This window comes from Geotrypetes seraphini, chromosome 10, assembly GCF_902459505.1.
Source record: "Geotrypetes seraphini chromosome 10, aGeoSer1.1, whole genome shotgun sequence".
Taxonomy (NCBI): Eukaryota; Metazoa; Chordata; class Amphibia; order Gymnophiona; family Dermophiidae; genus Geotrypetes; species Geotrypetes seraphini.
In genome coordinates, this window is record NC_047093.1 from 62,563,640 (window position 1) to 62,586,262 (window position 22,623).

Here is a 22,623-nt window from a genome sequence, read left to right on the forward strand (position 1 = left end):
TCTATTGATTCTCAGCACCACTGCTCACTATTCAAATAATGCCATCGAATATCTGGATTTTATTCACATGTTGCGACTGTCTATTTAAAAATTTGCTGGCTGCTCCATAATATTATAGCAGTGAGAATATACAAAGTGATACCGTATAGCGGCTGGCAAGTGAAAACTACCTTCAAAACACGGAGAAGGCAATTTTATAATGGAGTTTCTGCATTTTTATATAATCCACTATGGGACAGTTTCTGTATTTTGTGGCCAACGTTGTGTGTGCAAATCTGTGCACGTTGCCAATTTGTGCATATAGCTTAATTGTTTAATAAGTCAATTAGTGCCGATAAATGTCAATTATCATGCAATTATTAAACTAATTGGCACCAATTAGAATTTACACATATTCTATAAAGTGGTACATGTGAATTCTAGTGCGAGGATCTCAGAGGGGCGTGGCCACATTAGGGGAATGGGTGTGCCATAGGTATTCCTAAAAGTTAGGCATGCACTGTTATATAATACACCTGACCCACGCACAATTTAGGCGAAGGCATTTAGACTTAAGTTTTCATTGGCATCAATACCTGCATCTAAATGTTCCTCATACAGACAGGTGCTCTGCGTGATTCTATACAAACTGAACCTAACTCTGGAGAACTGCACTGGTTTTTTTTTAGGCAACATATATAGAATTCACCCCATGTGCTATCATTTACATTGTCCTGAGCATTTTAGCTGCAGGTTTTTTTGAGGCTATTTTACAAAGACGCATAGGCACCTGCATGTCTATTAACCACCCCAGAAGAATCACCTAACTTGCAATTCCCCTCATAATGGTTTCTAATTATGTCTTCCTGAAAATACCCATGCAGCTCCAGTGCCACTAACGGAGCTATGTTTATAAACTGGACATCGCAACTCCCACGGTTTTGGTAACCAGATGGCACTGTGAAGAGTGCCAAAGCACTTTGGGGTTCTTGCAACACAGACCCCCCCCCTTCCCCATCAGGGCATCTATTTGGTCAATAACTGGTTCACGTGGCCAGACTCACTCTTAATATATCGGATTCAGATTACTGTTGGTTGAAGGAGGGATAAAAAAAATGTAAAGATTGTATATATTGGAAGGCAGTGCTAAAACTCCCCGTGTTCAAACTTCACCCCATGCCCTCTCATTCCACAGCTTCCTTTCAAATGAAAGAGACTCTTCTCATGTGTATTTAAACATCTCTATCATCTCTCCCCTCTCCTGCCTTTCTTCTAAAGTATACATATTGAGATTTTAAGTCTGTCCCCATATGCCTTATGATGAAGACCACTGACCGTTTTAGTAGCCTTCCTCTGGATTGACTCCACCCTGTTTATATCTTTTTGAAGGTGTGGTCTCCAGAATTGTACACAATATTCTAAATTAAGTCTCACCCGAGTCTTATACAGCGGCATCAATACCTCCTTTTTCCTACTGGCCATACCTCTCCCTATGCACCCTAGCATCCTTCTAGAGATCTAGTTTATCTGCTTTTCCACATCAGGATATATTCCCGAAGAAGCTGAAATCAGTCTCACTCATAGAAGTCTGTAGCTTTCTGTAGTGTCTCTTTGACTTCTTCAGGAAGGTCCCCAGGAACATTGGCCATGCTCCAAGACAACTGCTTTCCCATGGCGTGATAGACATTGCCAGTGTTGTAGAGAGCTCTAGCTTCACCCACCTAGAAGACCAACATATGCCTTATATTAACCACATTCAAGTCCTTACTTATATTCTAGTACACCTAATCTTGGGATTCTCAGATTACCGAGAACAAAAAGAGTAGCGAGTAATCTCAAAAGTACTAATATGTTCATTCAGTGACCTTTAAACCTATCAACACACACATGTAATATATCTATATATATCTATATCTATATATATCTATGCTTACTAATTCAGAAGAAAGATTTTATTAAAAATGAAAGGGAAAAAAGTGGAATAAAAACACAGCAAGGTTTAGCTTTTTGTATACCCTTATGGAATCAAACAGAAATTCTGCACACTTCCCTCTTCTGCTCTCAGAGAGGGGTAATGCAAGAAAATGGCACTCAAAAAGATAGGTACTAATTGTATGCCCTTTATAAAATAGCACATAACACCAATTCCTGCACCCAACTCTGGGCGCCACACTTACGCCTACTGAAACCTGGTGTACATCACAAGTTGGGTATGGAGAATAATTGTTCTGTAATACTGCACACAACTTTTTGAAATGCTCCTGATCCGTCCATGCTCTTCCCATGCCCCTTTTGGGTTATGAACTACGGAATTTAGGCATCTAGGGCTAGATTCACAAAGCCAATTTATTGTGTACCGATCGGTTTGTGACCCCTTAGCGACCATGACCCGATTCACTTACCTGTCTTCCGACCATCCTCTGATCCGCGCGTGCAAATGAGAGCAACGGCATGCAAAGTAGGCAGGGATGCAATTCACTAAACAAAACCATGCAACACCGACTGGGCTGGCCAATAAAAAAAAAAGCGACTTCTGAGGACCAATCGCTGAAGCCCTTTATGACTGCCCTGCCTTCTGCAGCCCTGCTCTCTGCCCTGTCAGCCCCGATCTCCTGCTGCCCCGAATGCCTCCTGCAGCCCCGAATGTGCCTGCCTTCCAGCCCCGAACAACACCCTGCCTGCCTGCCTGCCCCAACTCTCCCACCCTTCCCCACACTGCAAGCCCATGGTTTTAAACCGCAGGGCTCCCAAAAGTTCCTCGATCGCCTATTTTAAAAAATCTATGCCGGCCCTGAGGTATAGCACTTTTCAGGTTCCCTGGCTGCGCTCAGTGTAAAAAAATAAAAGAAAAACACCCCAAAAAACAACTCCAACGGCCCGGAGGTCCCGTGCATGCTCAGACCATCTACAGATGGTCTGTGCATGCACGGGGATTGCTATAGCGCGATCCATGCCTGCAGATAGGGGTGTTCCTCCGATCGCCCTCATCTGCATGTTGGAGTTTGCTGAATTCGTCGGACCTGCCCGGATCGGTTAGTGAATCCTGGCCCTAGTATAATATAATAGCGTGCAGCTGGATGTGAACGCATATTCTATTTGGTGCCAATTAACAGCAATAATTGTTAAGTGTCCAATTAATGCTTGTTAACAGCTTGATAGTCAATTAAGTTGTGTATATATCTCAGATGTGTGCCCATATCATATCTGAGGATCAGTGACTTATTTTCACCAAGAAAACTCTTTATAGAGGGATAACCTCAGATACAGAAAAAGTTCTATAATACCAATATTATTCCATGGGATAGATCGTGGAGTAATGTATCTCCAACATATGGAATAGAACAGGGCTGACCTCTGACTCATGAACTGAACAGTGTACAATGGACAGTCAATAGTGCAATGATTTGAGAGGCAATGATACTTTCAAGCAATAAATATGGTCTAAGAACTATATCTTGGTACCTTGTCTCCCTGTTCTTGAGAAATATCTAAGTGCCTCTGACAGCAGACAAGGGCTTCATCAAATTGACCCAGTATTTTCAGTGTATTGCCCAGGTTTCCACTGGCTTTTGCTTCTCCAATACGATCTCCAATGGTTCTATAAAATAAGATGGAAATGTTAGTAGAACATTCTTAGAAGAATGGGTTTCTGTTCTGATTTTACTAAATCAGACATAGGCTGGATGTAGCTCTAACTTATTGTGAACCCCCCCCCTGAAAAAATGCCTCTGTTGTAAAAGCAGTGGTGGTGGATTTTTCAGGGGGTGATTAAATTTTACTATGGCTAGAAAACACCTATGGGAGGAGCTGGAGGTCTCTTTTCCCAGGAGGGAGGGGGGAGGTTATAAAAGAGAAGGAAGGAGTATAAATTAGGCTTTTTAATTGTTCCATTTTCCCGCCAAAGCCCGAGGGAAACTCCCGGAAAGATTTGGGAGGGAACAGACAAGAACTTGTAAATAGTTCAATCCAGAGCGAACTGGAAGTGACAGGGAGGAAATCTATTGATGGAATCAAAGGGGCTCATTATCGAAACTTAAATACATCTAAAAACCCGCTCAAGCTGACACTTGGATGTTCTAAAAGCTGTTAATCAAAACAACTTTTTGGATGTATCCAGGAACATTTTATTTTATTTATTTTAATTTTTTTAATTCTCTATACCGTTCTCCCAGGGAAGCTCAGAACGGTTTATATGAATTTATTCAGGTACTCAAGCATTTTTCCCTCTCTGTCCCAGTGGGCTCACAATCTATCTAATGTACCTGGGGCAATGGGGGGATTAAGTGACTTGCCCAGGGTCACAAGGAGTAGTGTGGGTTTGAACCAACAACCTGAGGGTGCTGAGGCTGTAGTTTTAACCACTGCGCCACACTCTCCCCCTCTGAATCTTAGGCCTCTGAATCCCGCTGTGCGCCCAGAGATGAAAGGGGCGTTTTGGAGGAGTGGTTAGGGCAGGATGTGGGCTGACCTAGACTTAGTCGTCCTGCAGCGATAATCAAATGTTTGACGAGACTGCCTAGATGACACTTATACGCTGTGAGTTAGATGATGTAAAGAAAGGCATAAGTGCTCAAAAGGTATTCAAAGTGACCAGATAACCACTGCAGGGACAAAGTAAAAAACCCCACACACTCTCCCCATGTTCACTGACCCCATTGCACCCCCACAAAGTTCAGAATAAAAATGTACATACCTGCCTCCGGAACATCAGCACCTGGCATAGGAAAGCCTAGTAGAACTGCACAGAGGCGTCTTAAGTAGTCTGGGAGGAGGGCTAGTGAACCACAGAGAGAAGGACCCAGGCCCATAAGCCACTCTAACCACTACATCCATGGTGGAAAATGTGAGCCACCCCAAACCCTCCAAAATCCTACTGTACTGCCATGTAGGTACCACCTGCAGCCATGAGAGCTATAAGGGTTATAGACAGGTGGGTATAGTGGGTTTTGGGGGGCTCACCATAACCTATAAGGGAGTTCTGGTGAGATATTTTTGTGGTACCCTTTTTGTGAAGTTCACAGCAGTGCCCTGTAAGGTGCCCCCCTGCTCTGTTGCCATGTCTGGGTGGACAGTCCATCACAATGCTGGCTCTTCCCACGTCTAAAAGGTCTGGTTATGGGCGTTTGGGACTTGGACAAATTTTTGGTTGAGAATGTGGTATAAAGGTAGATGTACTTGCGGTCTGGATGATTTTCGGGGAAAAAATATTTTGGACGTACTTTTCGAGAATGAACATTTTGCTTCTGCTGACTTTGGGTGACTAGCGCCCTATGCTCAAATCAGACTTAGACATATCTTTTGATTATGTCCTTCAAAGTATCTGCCTTTCATGCAGAAAAAACTGTAAATATTCAATCCAATGTGAACTCGAAGTGACAGGGGAAAATCTGTTGATGGAACCAAAGTGTCTACCTTCATGCTGAGTGCCTTGTACATAGTTTAGAGACTGTTCTGTGATTAACTTAAATAAAGTTCCAGTTTGGTTCACTTACACCTCAGACTAAGCTATCATTTCATCAGAAAGGAGAGTGAGGAGTTTGAGTGGGGTAAGTGACATACTGGAGTTGCCCATCCTCTGACTTACTGGAATTATCCAGCCTCGGTCTGCACCCAAGCTCTGGAGGAAGTGAGTGACTGTGACTGAGGCTGAGTCTGATATTTAAACACTTTTCTTACATTTTATGGGCCCTGGTGTGGGGCAGGTGAAGAACCTCCCGACCTCAAGGAGTTGGCCAGAGCCTACCGTGTTTGAGAGCTGCAAGCAAGTGGGATGCCAGGGCTACATTAGAAATAAGTAAGGAATTGCTTCCAAAAGGTATGTGCTGTGGGATATAAATATAGTTTTAAGCCTTATTTTGCACTGGGGCTTCAAGTGGGAAAAGCGATATAAGAACACAAGATTATAAGAACACACTGATACAACCCAGCAAGATCCCAAACAGTAAAACACATTTTATGCTGCTTATCCTAGAAATAAGCAATGCATTTTCCCAAGTCTTAAGAATGGTGTATGGATTTTTCTTTCAGGAAATTAACCAAATCTTTTTTAAACCCTGCTAAGCTAACTGCTTTCACCCCATTCTCTAGCACTGAATTCCAGAGTTGAGTGAGGAAATATTTTCTCCAGTTTGTTTTAAATCTACTACTTAGTAGCTTCACTGCATGCAATTCACATCTATCCATTCCACTCCACTCAGTATTTTATAGACCTTTATCATATCTCCCCTCAGACGTCTGTCCTCCAAGCTGAAGAGCCCTAGCTGCTTTAGCATTTCCTCATAGAGAAAGTCATCCCATCCACTTTATAATTTTCGTCACCCTTCTCTGGTGAACTTAGAACATGCATGTATTTGCCAGTACACACACAGCTGAAATGTCACTTTTGGAAACTACATGTGCAAAAAAAAGAGCAGCATCAGTTGGGCTTTTCATGTGATTTTGCATTTTTTACTTGTGCCCATACTGCGTTTTACTTTATCTTTTTTTATTTGCTTTTATAATATTTTACAAAGACAAGTCTTTGACCAGGAAACAAAGTTCTAATACATGGACAAAGAAATTAAATTAGGATTATAGTCCACCTGTGAGGAGACAAGATGATCCAAATGGCCAAGGGAAGTTGGCCAACGTAAGAGATTTTTCATAACAACTGTAGAAATAAGTAGGAACTTAAATCCTCAATTTATGTGTAAATCATTTTTATTAATAACCACAATAATCAATATGTACAATAATAATACTAAAGTGGTACAAGACAAAACTCACCCCAGCCCTCCCAAATCCTCCCCCTTCTTTTCTTTCACAGCAAACAATAAGGAACAAGTAGTGCAGCCAAATCCTCAATTTATTAATTATACATCCAGATACAACAAGACAAAAACAAAACAAAACACATTGTGGATCTAGGTTGCAAAGTTATACCTTTACCTTCCAGGAAAGATTTTAACTGAGATGCCTCATAAAAAAAATGTATCACGTGTTTTGAAAGGAAACCATACATTTACATGGGAATTGCAGATGAAGGGTAGCTCCCAATGATATTACCAGTTGCTTTAATTCAAAAAAACTGTCCCCTCTGTATTTGAGCCCATTTAGAAACTTCTAGAACAGAAATTTCCCCTCATATAAATTTTTGTCTTTTGCCTTATAAAAGACAATTTCATTACAGCCTCTTTATCTTGCAAAAGTACCAATGATATTACCAAGATAGAGTCACTCTTAAGGGTCCTTTTATCAAGCCGCGGTAGAGGTTTAACGTGTGGAATACCATGCGTTAAACAGCCTGCCGCGCTAGTCGCTAACGCCTCCATTGACGAGGCGTTAGTTTTTTGGCTTGCCGCGGGGGTTAGCGCGTGATGAAATGTCCGCCGCGCTAACCCCGCTGGCGCACCTTGATAAAAGGAGCCCTTAATCTCTTCCATCGATGATTCAAGAATCGCTGAAACATTTAGGGCTCCTTTTACAAAGGCGCGCTAGCAGTTTTAAGCGCGCGCTTAGCATGTGCTAAAATGCCCCACGCGCTAGCCGCTACCGCCTCCTCTTGAGCAGGCAGTAGTTTTTTGAGTCGCGCGCCATAGCACGCGCTAATCCGGTGCGTGCGCTAAAAACGCTAGCGCACCTTTGTAAAAGGAGCCCTTCATGGAGGAATTCTATCCTCAGCACTCCTTGCTTGAGACAAATAGTAAATTCTTTGAATAGCTGGAGACATAGTGGTCCTTTTACTAAGGTGCGGTAGCCGATTTAGCGCACACCGACACGTCCATAGGATATAATGGACGCGTATTTAGCACACGTTAAAACGGCTAGCATGCCTTAGTTTCTGGGTAACCCCATAGAGTTATACAGACATTTAGCAAACAGATCTTTTGCTGATTGAAAAAGTTACAGATACAAGAGGAGCTATTTGAGGAGATGAGCAAAATAACGTATTTTCTGAATCTCTGAGGTAGTGTTAGTCACCACAGAGGTCCAAACAGTCAATATGCATGCCTTGAACAGGTTCACAAGGCAGCACAGAAACATATGAATCTATGTGTATTCTCATTGTAAACTGGGAACACATGACCCTGGGCAAGTCACTTAATCCCCCATTGCCCCAGGTACACTAGATAGATTGTGAGTCCACCAGGACAGAAAGGGAAAAATGCTTGGGTACCTGAATAAATTCATGTAAACCGTTCTGAGCTTCCTTGGGAGAATGGTATAGAAAAATTAAAAAAAAAAAAATTAAAAATATATATACTTTTTCACCCCACCCAATCCACATCTCCTTGAATCTTTGTATCCCAGCCATTATCACATGGGAATGTCGGCTCTCTAAATGTCATTGACTATCGTTCGGCACTAATTAATATTTAATGATATACAAAAAATATTTGCCAACTTATGCAGAATAAACATGTATACCTTCAAACTAATGCTAACATATTTAGTATATGTATATTACCTTCTGAGGTTTCGCCTCCAAGATTATGTAGGAATTTATACTTCATTAAGTTGATTAATACCATTTCATCTTTTCACATTTGGCCAGTTTTGACTTAACCATAAATATTTAAAACACGTATCTTTTGACGTTCCGTTATTGATTAATTATGTAAACTTAATGTAAGATAAACTATGTAAACTTAATGCAAGTTATGCAAGCACGGTAAGGATAATGTAAAGTAACTCAAAGTAACACCACGTAAAGTTATGTAAAGTTATGTACGAAAAGTTATGTAAAGTTAGGTATGCAAAGTTTGTAAAGTTATACAAATAATTGTATTGTCATCGCCTGGAAATGACCAGCCATATTCTAATGTAATCCGCTTAGAACCGCAAGGCACAAGCGGAATAGAAATCACTAATGTAATGTAACTGAAAAGTTTGGAGACAAGTCACCCCAGCATGAATTCATGTTTCGCTTTTGTAAAAAGCTGAATCATTAGAGTCTCCTTAAAGTGTATTTGGAATGTTTCTTCCTCGGCTCCATGTTTTGATGGCTTGGATACAAAGATTCAAGGGGTTATCCAGAGATATTCAGAGATATTCAGTTGCTGAATATTCTCTCTAACCACCTCATGCTGAAACTGGCTAGTTTGTGGGTGGTCTGGGGATGGAGTTAGGGAGGAGCAGAAACTTAGCTGGTTAGTAGCGATTTTCAGTCCACTAACCTGCTGAGCAAGCATATGAAGTTATGACAGAAAAAAGGCTATTCTAATTTTAAGTGTGTATGGGAGGGGAGGAGGAGGATTAACTGAGCACCTGTGTCTGGTTAACTTCTGAGTCCCAGGCTGAAATGGATCCAACCTCTTCTTTCCCACCCCCAAAACCCCATCTGATTCCATCCTCCCAACAAGGCTAGATTCCCCCCTCCCAATCTCCCAGGTGCATACCCACTCACAATAGACCTTCCCCCTAGTCTACTTTAAGTCCCTGGTGATCCAGTGACGGCAGGAGTAAACCCCACTTGGCTCCTAGTGGCTGCCTCTAGAAAAGGATAGTACCGAAAAGCTGCCATGAGAGATCACAGCAGCCATATGATATGGTGGTCAACACATAATGTAGCCCCATATATACAATGCCTACACCCAGACAGGGCTAATTCTGCCCACAGTGGTAAGCGTTTAAACAAAAAAAAAATAGTTGACTGCTGACAACTGAATATCTTCTGGTACTGTAAGTTTTTTATGGACATTATGTTGTACTCCACTTGTAAAAGGTGGAATATAAATACCAAACAAAAATAAACAACACACATTGCTCAGCCACTCGGCTCTACTGTCCAGTAATGATAGAATTAGCCCATTACCCACCCACAGCCATCTTTACTTAGGGCAGAAATCAATAAGACACCAAAACAAGCATAATTCCACCCTGAAAAGACATATAATGGCCAAAGCTGAACATAGTTCTGTTCAGTTCTCTTAAGGCTCAGCAGAAGAGGCCATTAAAGATCAATCAGTGCTAATGTGCAAGTTTTCAACAGTCTACAAAATGGAAAATAATCTGTTGTGTTCTGGATATTTAATGGCGATAATTTGCTAAACTGGGCACTATTCCAGCAGAACCAGGGATAAAGCATTTATTTTCTTTCATTATAGCCTTCACAGAAGCAACTGTTAATTACAGTTCCTGCCTATAGCATAGGTGTTGTACGGGCTGATAAAATGATATCTTACTTTAGAATACTAGAACTGGTAGCAGTGAGAGAAGGGAAACTAGCAGGGAAGTATAATGAACCTATAATCCTGGGCCCACACTGTGCAAATGAAATTGAATGAGTCCAAAACAAGACTTCTTTGGCTCGGTCCAAAACTAGATCACCTACCCACCTCCATCCCACTACCCTCAGGCTCCTCTCTGCAGCTTGAGTTCTCGAGCAAAGTCTTGGGCATCATCATTGATTCCACATTGTCCTTCAATGACCACCTCCAATCACATGCTGAGGAAAGTTAGATCCTGCTTCCATCAAAAACATTTTACCCTCCTTGTCCAATCCATCATCCTCTCCAGATTGGACTATTGCAACTCTATCTACTTAAGCCTAACTAAGAAAAACCTCCACAGACTCCAACGGATTCAGAATGCTGCGGCCAAGCTCATCTTCACTAAAAGTAAATTTGACCATGTCTCCCCGCTCCTGGCCAAGCTCCACTGGCTTCCGATAATCGCCAGGGTCCACTATAAATGCACCTGTTTAACTTTCAAAATCCTATATGGTATCCTCCCTCCCTTTATCCCTCTTTCTTGGAATTCCTCAAACCCTAATACCACCAGATTCTCCCACAAATTAAAATTATCCTTCCCCTCGCTAAAAGGCATTTCCCACACAGGAAAGCTAGGGACCTCCCTCCACTTCAAAATCACTGAACTCTGGAACAACCTTACCTCCCCTCTTCGGAACTTGAGCTCTCTCCAAGTTTTCTGCAAACATCTGAAAACCTGGCTTTTCTCAAAAAATGTAAGTCTCCCTCCAACTTAGGAATCAAAAACTCTTATATCTTGGCATCCCAAGTCCTCTAAATTTTCTTCACACTTCTACCTCTAACCCTCTGTTGTAGTTCTTTCCTATTTCTCCTACTGTAAACCGCGTCGAGCTCTACGAACGTGGAGATAATGCGGTATACAAACCTAAGGATTAGATTAGATTAGATTGGAAGTAAGTGGCTGTCTCTCATCACTCACAATTTAGTACCACTCTCTTTTGGAATGGCAACATAGATGGAATTACAGTAATCTAAATAGATTATAACTGCTGTCTTCATATTTTAATTTTAGAGTGTTTGCTTTTACAACTCAGTAAGATCTGTGATTTTCTATGCTGTTATTCCAAGTTCTTTCTTGTCATTTTTGACGTCTAGATAACAAGTGCTTAAATTAAGTAAAATAAAATGTGTGAATTCAACTAGAAGGAATCACACAGGCACATCTAGAAACTGAAACCTTAACATCACATTACTTGCCCTGAGAAATAGAGGCCTGAGGATGATCTGACTGGATGACTGAGTAGGAGGGGCTGATTGTGTAAACTTATGCTAATAGAAACCTCTAGTTAAAGTGAACCATGTTTCCTGCCTTCCTTTCACCTTATGTAAATTTACTATGGTGTGTTCAGGGATAGTAACTGTAGACTCAAGGTCAGAAAAAGTTAATAATATCTAATTATACAACTGACCTAAGATGGTTACAAAACTTATGGAGAGTGATCAAAATAAAGTTTATAAAAAACCTGGCGGTTTTTGAATTTTCAGAATTTAACCAACCGTTTTTCCAGCAGTGAATTACTTCTCAGTCACGAGTGCATATTTATCAGCTGCATGTAACCAGGAACCTGTTTGAATATCACCACTCGGGTCCCCTGAGGCAGGGAACGAAACGGAGCCGCGTTGGGACCCCCCCCAAATCCTGCTGAAGCTAAGTGCTATTTTGCATATATTACAACATACATTGACTTTTAAACACATCAGAAATATCTATGTGGAATTTTTTGAAATAGAGCCAAACAATATCTTTTGGAGTTAGTGATCAAAGTTTTTATAAAACAACAATGACTGGAAGGTGAACTCTTCACCCAAGGGAGGTTTTCAAACCTTCCTTACAGAGTTCCACATCTCTGAGTATTTTTATAAACTTTATTTTGATCACTCTCCAGAAGTTTTGTAACCAACTTAGGTCAGTTGTATAATTAGATATTCCTTTCACCTTAGGCAGAACATAAGCACTGCCAGAGAAGACTGAGGCTTACCTTGCCAGCGTCAGGTCATGCTTATGGTACTCAAGTGCTTTAGAATACTCCTTTAGGTAGAAATAGGCATTGCCTAGTTGACTGTAGATGGCACTAAGTGTTTTCAGGTCTTCTGTACCCACTTGCACTGCTGCTTCAAAGAAGGCCGCCCCGGTTTTGAAGTCTCCAGCTTTGCACAGACGCTCTCCTTCCAAGGCTAGCTCCAGGCACGTGGCCTCAGTCCTGTAAAAAATCAACAGTACTGGTTAAAGCAAGAACATAATAGTACAACTAATCACCCACTTCATTTCTTGGTGAAATGCCACAAACCCCAGTACGCCATTCTTCCTCATCTTAGGATCCTCCATGTTCTTACTGTTTATGCCTGTCAGGTTTAAGCTAACAAGGGCCTGAGTCACAAAGACTCTTCCAGAAGATGCAAAATGATTGAAAAGACTTTAATGAATCCACATTCAAAATAAAAAAAATACAGTACAGATAAAAGTTTATAAATGCATCAGTGCTAGAAACGATCGACTTCCCAGGCCTACCGTATCAATTCTCACATCTTGCTCATTGTCCCCTACCTCTTAGCCCAATTCACCCATCTCTGCTACATACCTGTGGAAAAAACCAGGCACATAAAATAAAATAAAAAAATAATCCATCTTTTTGCTGATGCAGCATATCAGGTAAAACCTCAACAGGTAATTAAGAGCCCCTTTCACAAGGCCACTGTAGAAAGTTCCTGTGCAGCAAATGTGACACAGCACACCGGAATTGAATGGGCTGCATTGCATTTGACACACAAGAATCACTGCCATGACTTTGTAAAAAGGAGCCCTAAATGATTATGGGACTCGGTAGTCAAGGACTTATGCTCCTAACTTTGAGAATTATGCTAATGAATTGGCTTATTTGAAAATGTACTCAGATTTTTCCTTGTAATAATTTTTCCCGTTATCACTTTTTTTTGATGGTTTGTAAAATTACAAAGTTATAAATAGAAAATAAAAAAATTATCCTCTCTTTAATCAAGCTGTGCTGCTGAGCAGCGTGAGCTAAATGCCGAGCCGCCCATAGGAATAGAATGGGCGGCTTGGCAGCGTAGCTTGATAAAAGAGGGGACTACTGAATTGAATTTAGGAGTATATAAAGTGGGAGGCAACAATGGAAGATTTAGAGCAAGGAAAAAAAGCGAGAGCTTAGCACTGATTTTCAGTACTAGAGCTCAGATCTAGGCAAACAAATGGCAGACCTAAATTTATAAAAGCAGAACTTAAGCTCCTAAATTAAGATGAATTTTCAGCTGAAAAGCTACATTTCTAAATCTGGCAGAAAACAGAGCACAAATTTAGGAGGCTAACTTAGGCCCTCTTTTACTAAGTCGTGGTAGAGGTTTCTATCATGGCTCAGGGCGCTAAATGCTCTGATACTCAGGAATTCTATGACGGTCGAAGCATTTAGCGCTCTGGGTCCATTACAAACCTCTACCGTGGCTTAGTAAAAGGGGGGGGGGAGGGGGGATGTAGAGCATAACACAAGCCTCAAACACTTTAAAATCATAAGTGCTTGAGGCTTGTACGGTTAAGGCAGAGCTTGCAGGAATGGGGCAGGAATAGGGACAGAACTCGATGGGACGGAACGGGGATATTGAGCGCCTGTGGAGATGGGGACAAATTTGTCCCCGTGTCATCCTCTACGAGCATTCTCTGAATATCAGGCCCATGAAATACACTAGCATTTATCTCAAAATGCATTCTTCTTAAGCTCTCTTCCACAATACAGAATGTGTTGTGGTCCGGTTTCTCCACTTTTTCCACTGCATAGGCCTTATCTCATTCATGTAATATTTCCACTAATGTGAATCTAAACAGTTTATAATGCCTATCTTCAGTCAAGTCCTAGGGGGCAAGTCTATTAAAGGGTGTTTCCATCTAGGCAGCCTAAAAACGCGAGTAGTGAACCTATTTTATAAAGACACTTGTAAGCACAAGGAGACTAGAAATTAGAGTAGCCTGGCATTGGTACACCTAAATGTAGGTGTGAACATTTACAACAGGTCTATGGCTTGCGTAGATGTTTGCACCTATAAATGACATTCAGGGCCAGTTTTAAATATGCTGGGACGCAGGACAGAAATTAAGGAGGGGGGTCCCTCTTCCATTTCACTCACCCACATTACTACCACATATAAAACTACTACTACTACTACTAGTTATTTCTGGAGCACTACCAGACAGTTCCTGCTTGAAAAGAACTTACAATCTAAACCAGGGGTGTCCAACCTTTTGGAATCCCTGGTCCGCATTGGCCGAAAAAAATGTTTCTGGGGCTGCGCAAATGCTGCAGCAAGACAGAGGAGGGAACCGGCAAGATGGTAAACACCCGGGGGCAGCAGAGGAAAACACTGCATCACCCTCGACCGGGGCTGCACAAAATACTTCACGGAGCCGCATGCGGCCCTCGGGCCACAGGTTGGACACCCCTGATCTAAACAGACAAGACAACTTTATATGACTTCTTTACAAACAAAACACACACAGAACCTTCACCAAATTCTAATCTAATCTAATCCTTAGATTTGTATACCGCGTCATCTTCTAATTTAGAAGCTCGACTCAAGTTTACACAAAAGATTGAAGACAAAGTAACTAAAATACGTCTTGCATTCGTGAGACCAAACCAAATCCACTTTGAGAATAGTTATATAAGAATATACAAAGTTGAATTTAATGAGTTTCAGAATGTAGAAAAGGTTGTGTTTTTAATGGTTTTCTAAAGATTTGAAGAGTCGAAAATATTCTAATCTCAACAGAAATCTTATTCCAAATGAATGCAAATAAGTATGCAAAAGATCTTCTTTTGTCATCCTCATTTTGACCTCTTCTATATGGTTCACCCCTTCAAGAATACCACTCCTTCTCTCCACTCTTCAGGTTATATCTCCCTGTCCCTTTCTCTCCATTTCCTAGCATCTTCTTATCTCACCTGTCTTCCCTCCTGTGGGACAATCCCTCATCCTCTCTCCCCATAGTCTAACATCTCCGCCTCTCTTTACTGTTGTTGTTCTTCTTCCCTCTCCCCTTGATGCTGAACAATGGGAGGGAGGGAAAAAAGATGCTGCATCCCTCCTGCTGTGGCCAATTAGTGCTCAGGCACTGACTGAAAAGTAGGGCTACAACAGCTCAGACCCTATTCTAAAATTTTGCCCGCAAATGTGGCACAACGAGGTTAGGGTATCACCCAGAAATGACAGAGAATCACTAAGTGTGCTCCTTTAAATATCGATAAGCCCATTTTACTACCATTTTAATATTAATGATCTCATTGTACTCCATGGCATAGTAAAGGGGGGGGCAAGGGGGGCATTCCGCCCTGGGTGCCATGTTGGTGGGGATGCCGGCACCCCTCCTCCTCTCCCATTCCTCACCCTGCCTCTTCCCATTCCTCCCCTCCATGCATGTGCCCCTTCCCTTCCCCCATACCTCTAGCTGGTTGTTGTTCGCGGCGGTCAACATGCTCTTCGCAACCCTGTTGGCTTTCCCGCTGATGTCACTTTCAGGTGCTGCACATAGGAAGTGATGTAAGAGGGAAAGCCAATGGGATCGTGAGGAGCACGTTGTTGACTGCCACGAGCAACGACTGCCGTGAGCAACAACTTCATCTAGAGGTACGGGGGAAGGGGCGCACACGTGGAAGGCAGGATTGAGGAAGGAACGGGGGTATGGGCACGAAGCAGTTGGGATCAGGGAAGAAGCTTGGGGGGGCTGGTGGAAATGAGGGCACTGGAGGGGCGCCTCTCACCCTCGCTACACCCCTGGTTGTACTACATTTGCATGGCAGAGACCGCTACGAATCTTGTAAAGGGCCATTCTAATAATTGGCCAGTAAAATACTGGCCCATTAAACCAGCTGGAAACGGTTTGGCGACTATCATTAAAGGCATGGTAAGTTTTGAGAATCTAGATCTTTGTCTGTTTTGAATAGATTATAAGCTCTGTCAAACAGGAACTGTCTCATAATGTTTAGTGTATAGCGCTGCATACATTTGATAGCGCTATAAAAATAAGTAGCAGCAACAGTAGTAGTAATAAGTGCTTAGAGATGCAGGTTATGAATCTGGAAAGCCAGGGTTTAAATCCCATTTCTCCTACTGGCCCTTCTGACCCTGGGTAAGTCACTTCACCCTCCATCTCCTCAGCTATAGCTTAAATTCTGAGCCTGCTTGGAAGATAAACAACTCATGTCCTGAAAATGTAATTCAATTTAAGCTTGGATTTGGAAAAGGGAAGTAAGAAATCCAAAGCCAAGCTTTTTACAAGATGAAACTTAACAACAATAAAAGTTTACCTTTGAGCATTATGCTTTTGCCTTGGTAAAGTATGGTCAGTGCTGGCGAGCACATTCATCATATCCTACGTTGCAAAATTACTGGGGGAAAGAAACTGAACCTGTTTCGCCAGCCCCAGTTATTAGGTAACTTAATGCAAAGCCATCAAACACATCTGTGCTCACTTAGGATAATGCTCTCACTTCCGTTGCCACGGAAACCTCTCTCACCCAGATGACACCAGTTTGCTAGGCCCTCAATATCATTTCTGCTTATTACCAATAATAAAGCTGCTTTTTCTTTTTGACTGAATCACCAGAATGTATTACCTGATTTCTGAGCCTGGCTTTGTGGAGTTTATGGACTGGAATATAAATGCTATGTTCCACTCTTATACTTGCATCTCGGCTGTTTTCATTTACCACGGTTAAACCATTGGATTCCTCATGGTCCGTGATAAAGTTTCCACGGCATCAACAGAAAAAGTGTCCAGAGATCTTAACATAACAGTACTCTTATATACTGCTACAACCTCACAGCTCAGTGCGGTTTACAAGAGAACTGCACATTCACAATTCTATAATGAAAAATATTCAGAGGGAAAAAAAGAGAAGTTTTGACAATTAAGTTACTAAAAGATTTTATGTATGTGATATGGAAACTGAATAGTTGTATGCAGTATATAAATTTTTTAATAAATAAATAAAAGTTCTTCTTAAAAAGATGGGTTTTTAATAATTTCCTGAAGTTACATAGTAACATAGTAGATGACGGCAGATGGCAGATGACGGCAGATGAACCCGAATGGTTCATCTAGTCTGCCCAACCTGATATAATCTAAAAATTTGTTGTTGTTTTTTTTCTTCTTCTTATCTATTTCTGGGTAAGAATCCAAAGCTCTGCCCGGTACTGTTCTTAGGTTCCAACTATTGAAGTCTCCGTCAAAGCTCACTCCAGTCCATCTACACCCTCCCAGCCATTGAAGTCCTCCCCAGCCCATCCTCCACCAAATGGACATATACAGACACAGACCATGCAAGTCTGCGCAGTACTGGCCTTAGTTCTCCAATATTTACTATTATTTGCTGATTCTAGATCCTCTGTGTTCATCCCATGCGTTTTTGAACTGGAATGCTTTGATGCTATCAACTAACACGATAAATGTTAGCAGAAATAGACTCTCATGGTCCATCTAGTTTACCCAACAAGTTGGCCCGCCTTGCCTACCACTCTATGTAGGCTCGGCTCACCCATGTTTAAAGGTTGGTTGTGAAGTTACCACCATGCCAAACTTGATGAATTAAGAGACCATAGATCTTATTTATCAATTTCATATTTGAAAATAATTTCATAGCTAGTGGTAATCTCACAAACTGCATATTTGGGGAGTACAGGTAATGGGTGTGGTAATAAATATGTTCTACCATTGAGAAGTGCACGGAGTCACTAGCTTCCCATCCATTTCCGAATACAATTCAAACTCCTCTTTCTGTCCTACAAATGCTTTCACTCAGCTGCCCCTCATTATCTCTCTTCACTTCTCTCCCCCTATGTTCCCCCCCCTGTGAGCTCTGTTATCTGTGCCCTTCTCTTCCTCTGCCAACTCCAGACTCTGTCTTTTCTGTCTTGCTGTGCCGTATGCCTGGAATAAACTGCCTGAATCCCTACGGCGGGCTCCATCTATGGCAGTGTTCAAGCCCAAGTTAAAAAGCTCACCACTTTGAGACTGCTTTCAACTCCTAACTCTTCTCACCATGGGTTCTGCATCCCCAATCCTCTATGTCAGGGGTAGGGAACTCCGGTCCTCGAGAGCCGTATTCCAGTCAGGTTTTCAGGATTTCCCCAATCAATATGCATTGAAAGCAGTGCATGCAAATAGATCTCATGCATATTCACTGGGGAAATCCTGAAAACCCGACTGGAATACGGCTCTCGAGGACCAGAGTTCCCTACCCCTGCTCTATGCCATGTCTGTCTATCCAAGTTAGATTGTAAGCTCTTCCAAGAAGGAACTGTCTATTTAATATCAAAATGTACAGCGCTACATACAGCCTTCAGGACTATAGAAGTGTTAAATAGTAGCAGTAGTAGTAGATTTTATGCAGTGAGACCTAATTACTATGGTTAACAGTAAAATAATACATCTTAACATTTGCCCATATTGACAACTTTGCCCCTAAGTCTCCAGGTGATCATAATATGGCAACAAAATTGGTACAGCTGAGTAGATGGGACAAGGTTTCTCCGATAGTGATTGAACTACATTGGTTACCAAATCTCATACAGTGTAAAAACCACAATACATACATTTCCGGTCTTAACTATTTAAGTAAAAGATTATGTACATTACTGCTACTTCTATTTATCATTTCTATAGTGCTGAAAGGCATACACAGAGCTGTATATATAACAAGCAATAGACGGCCCCTGCCTGGAAGAGCTTATTTGGATAGGCAGGACATATATGGGGTTGGGGAGTTTCTTGCAGAGAGAATGATAAGGTGGACATAGGTAATTTTACAATGAGTGGGAGTTAGGACCTGAAAGCAGCCTCAAAAAGTAGGCCTTTGGCATGACTTTGAATACTGCTGGAGACGGAGCATGACGTAATGACTCAGGCAGTCTGTTCCATGCATATGGTGGAGCAAGATAGAAGGGACAGAGTTTGGAGTTGGCAGTAGAGGAGAAGGGTACGGAACTGTTAGTAGTGGATTTTCCTCCCACTAAAGAATGCAGATTGATCATTACCAGAAATCAGATGGTGACAGGAAGCAATGGTTGGAATAATCAGATTTATAGCTTGAGGAAAAGCTAATAAAAGATTGGTAGATAAATTCTGGGGACAATTCTATAAATAGGCACCTAGAAACTCCCGCCACTTGCATGCATCATTGATGCCAATAATCAGCAGTGATGAGCCTGGTGCATATATATGCTATTCTTAAGGTAGCGCTTAAGTGCTATGGTGTGTAACTGCAAGGGATGGCATACTCTTGGGTGGAACATGGGCATATCACCAAATGCACACAACTTATAGAATACCATCAGATGTGCACATTAATTGGTGCCCCTAGGCACACCCGCTTACTTATGCTAGGTCAATGGCTAGCATATCTGTGCCTAGCGTTTGGATTCACAAAACTGGTTTGTGCTAGAATTTCATGACCACTTAGGTACCCTTAAGTGCCATTATAGAGCTGGCACTAGGCACGCCCCGTTGTGATGCCTACTTCTTGGTGACAAATTATAGAATTACACGCTTTAAGGCCGATATTCAGCTCAAGGCAATCTCTAGTGCGTGTGCACTTGCTGTCACTCATTTTGTAGGCAATAAAGGTCTGATTCTGTTTAGGGAAAGGAAAGGGATTGGGACTTATAAGCCACCTTTTCTGTAGTTTTACAACCAACTTCAAGTATTTTCCCTATCTGTCCCGGTGAGCTCACAGTCTAACTAATGTACCTGGGGCAGTGGAGGATTAGGTGACTTGCCCAGGGTCACAGGACTCCTATATTAGTCACCACTAGGCATCTTAATCAAGGATGCCTAACTTTAGAATCCGTGAGCAACTTTTAAAATCAGTTTTAGCCAACCCCCCCCCCCCCAAATTCTAAATTAACAATTAAGAGTTTGGCACTGAACTCTTGGGATGCCTCCGAAACCTAATGATGCCTATCTGAAAAGTAGGCATGGTTAGAGGCAGAGAATGGACATGATTGATTTAGGCATCGCTAGGTGTCTGAGTTAGGCACTGGTAAATTAGGCCAAGTAAACCTGACCTAATATACTGGTGCCCACTTCTAAGATGCCTAGCGACACCTAGGTGTCGCTAGGCGGGATTCTATAAAGGATGCCTAGTGCTTTATTAACAACTGTGACAACATAAACAAGAGGTCACTTGGAAAAACTGAGAGGGGACGGATTCAAAACGAATGCAAGGAAGTTTTTCTTCACTCAGAGGGTGGTGGACACCTGGAACACGCTTCCAAAGGAGGTAATAGGACAGAGTACAATACTGGGTTTCAAAAAGGGACTGGATGACTTCCTGGAAGCGAAGGGGATTGCAGGGTATAGATAGAAGGTTACTCTACAGGACAAAAGCGAAAAGCGTATGTGAGTTTTAGGGTAGGAGCACTATCAGGTCCTGGACCTGAGGGGCCGCCGCGTGAGCGGACTGCCAGGCACGATGGACCTCCGGTCTGACCCGACAGAGGCAAGTCTTATGTTCTTATGTTCTTATGAACAGCGCCTACAGTGTAGGTGCTGCTATGCTCCATTTATAGAATCTGACCCCAAGGGCTCACACACCATTCCTGTGCTAACCAGTTAGTGCGCAGTAATAAAGTTATGAGAACCAATTAGCAAAGAACACACAACCTTCCCCCAGACATGTCACCTTAAATCAAAAATTTTAATATTTTTAGTACATGGTTAGCGAATGCATGTTTGGCACTTACCACGCAGTCCTCGGGGCCCGCTTATGACTATTTTTGATGCCTTTGGCCAGAAACGGAGGCAGTACCCCCTTCAGAGGTTGAGGGTACTTGGCCTGACTAAATTTCGTCCCCTTCCGAGCCGCAGCTCATGTGGCACACAGCCGCTCGCCGGATAGCCATCCACCTTAAACAGGGCATGAATCCCATGGTACGCCATTTTAAGCTGCTTTAGTTGTGTGTTAGCACCTAACACAGCTTAGTAAAAAGTCCCTGTTAGTTGATAATGCAGGACTAGAGGAGGGGAGGGGCCAACTACTGAAACTCAGCAGAGCCCAGCAATGTGAATTTTCAGAAAAAGAAGAAAAAGACTTTAGATCTGCTGTGTTCAGCAAGACTGGATATTGGTCTAATAAAAATTAAATATAGTACAGTCAAATGAGAGACATATGGCTGCAGTCAGTACCAGAAAAATGTCCACATGGTTCCCTCATTTCCACTTGCCCTTAATCAGCATTCTAGTGAAAATGTGAAAAAAACAAAACCAGCCTGTAGCGTTCCAAGTGCTTTGAGTGCAGCGTTCCAAGAGCTTTGAGTCAGGAAATGTTTCTATTAACAATTATTTATAGTACACAGGGACTTAACAAGGTACTTTACACATAAGTGTACACATAATTCTGCAGAAGGCTCCTAAAGTCTTCCTACAGACCATTACATATCAAATGTTTTACTTTTATTAGGAACCATAGACTTCCAGGCTGGCAGAGATTGAAACAGAGCACTGTGAGCTCCAGGATCCTACCTGGAGCCCCAGGGCTGATGTAACCCTTAGGCAGACAAGGTGGGTGACTGAAGTGGTGGCCACTTCTGGGAGTGGACAAGAATAGCTACAAAGGAAAAATGACAGTCTTGAGAGCCACATTAAGTCAAAGAATAATAAACAGATATATTTTTAGATTAAACTTAATTCCAGGGGTAAGTGTGTGTGGGGGAGGGAGGGGGGTGCCGAGGATCCTTGGTTAAGAACATAAGAATTTCCGCTGCTGGATCAGACCAGTGGTCCATCCTGCCCAGCAGTCCGCTCATGCGGCGGCCCCCAGTCAAAGACCAGTGCTCTAAATGAGTTCAGCCTCACTTGCGTACATCCCAGTTTAGCAGGAACGTGTCCAGCTTAGTCTAGAAACCCTGGAGGATGTTTTCCTCTACAACAGACTCCGGAAGAGCGTTCCAGCTCTCCACCACTCTCTGGGTGAAGAAGAACTTCCTTACGTTTGTACAGAATCTATCCCCTTTCAACTTTAGAGAGTGCTCTCTCATTCTCCCTACCTTGGAGACTGTGAACAGTCTGACTTTATCTACTAAGTCTATTCCCTTCAGTATTTTGAATGTTTCGATCATGTCTCCTCTCAGTTTCCTCTTTTCAAGGAAGAAGAGGCCCAGTTTCTCCAATCTCTCACTGTACAGCAACTCCTCCAGCCCCTTGACCATTTTAGTCGCTCTTCTCTGGACCCTTTTGAGTAGTACCGTGTCCTTCTTCATGTACGGCGACCAATGCTGGATGCAGTACTCCAGGTGAGGGCGCACCATGGCCCAGTACAGCGGCATGATAACCTTCTCCAATCTGTTCGTGATCCCCTTCTTTATCATTCCTAGCATTCTGTTCGCTTTGTTC

The 22,623-nt window shown here is 42.3% G+C and overlaps 1 protein-coding gene across 1 annotated transcript in view; it reads right to left on the reverse strand.

Moving 5' to 3' along the window:
- The window catches only part of GPSM1 (G protein signaling modulator 1), a 283,173-nt gene that overhangs the window by 194,298 nt on the left and 66,252 nt on the right, over positions 1-22,623 (reverse strand). The window contains exons 2-4 of the mRNA XM_033962239.1: positions 12,209-12,430; positions 3,442-3,577; positions 1,558-1,700 (exon numbers count right to left, since the gene is read on the reverse strand). Coding sequence (XP_033818130.1) covers positions 1,558-1,700; positions 3,442-3,577; positions 12,209-12,430 — 501 coding nt within the window. The remainder of the gene's footprint in view (positions 1-1,557; positions 1,701-3,441; positions 3,578-12,208; positions 12,431-22,623) is intronic.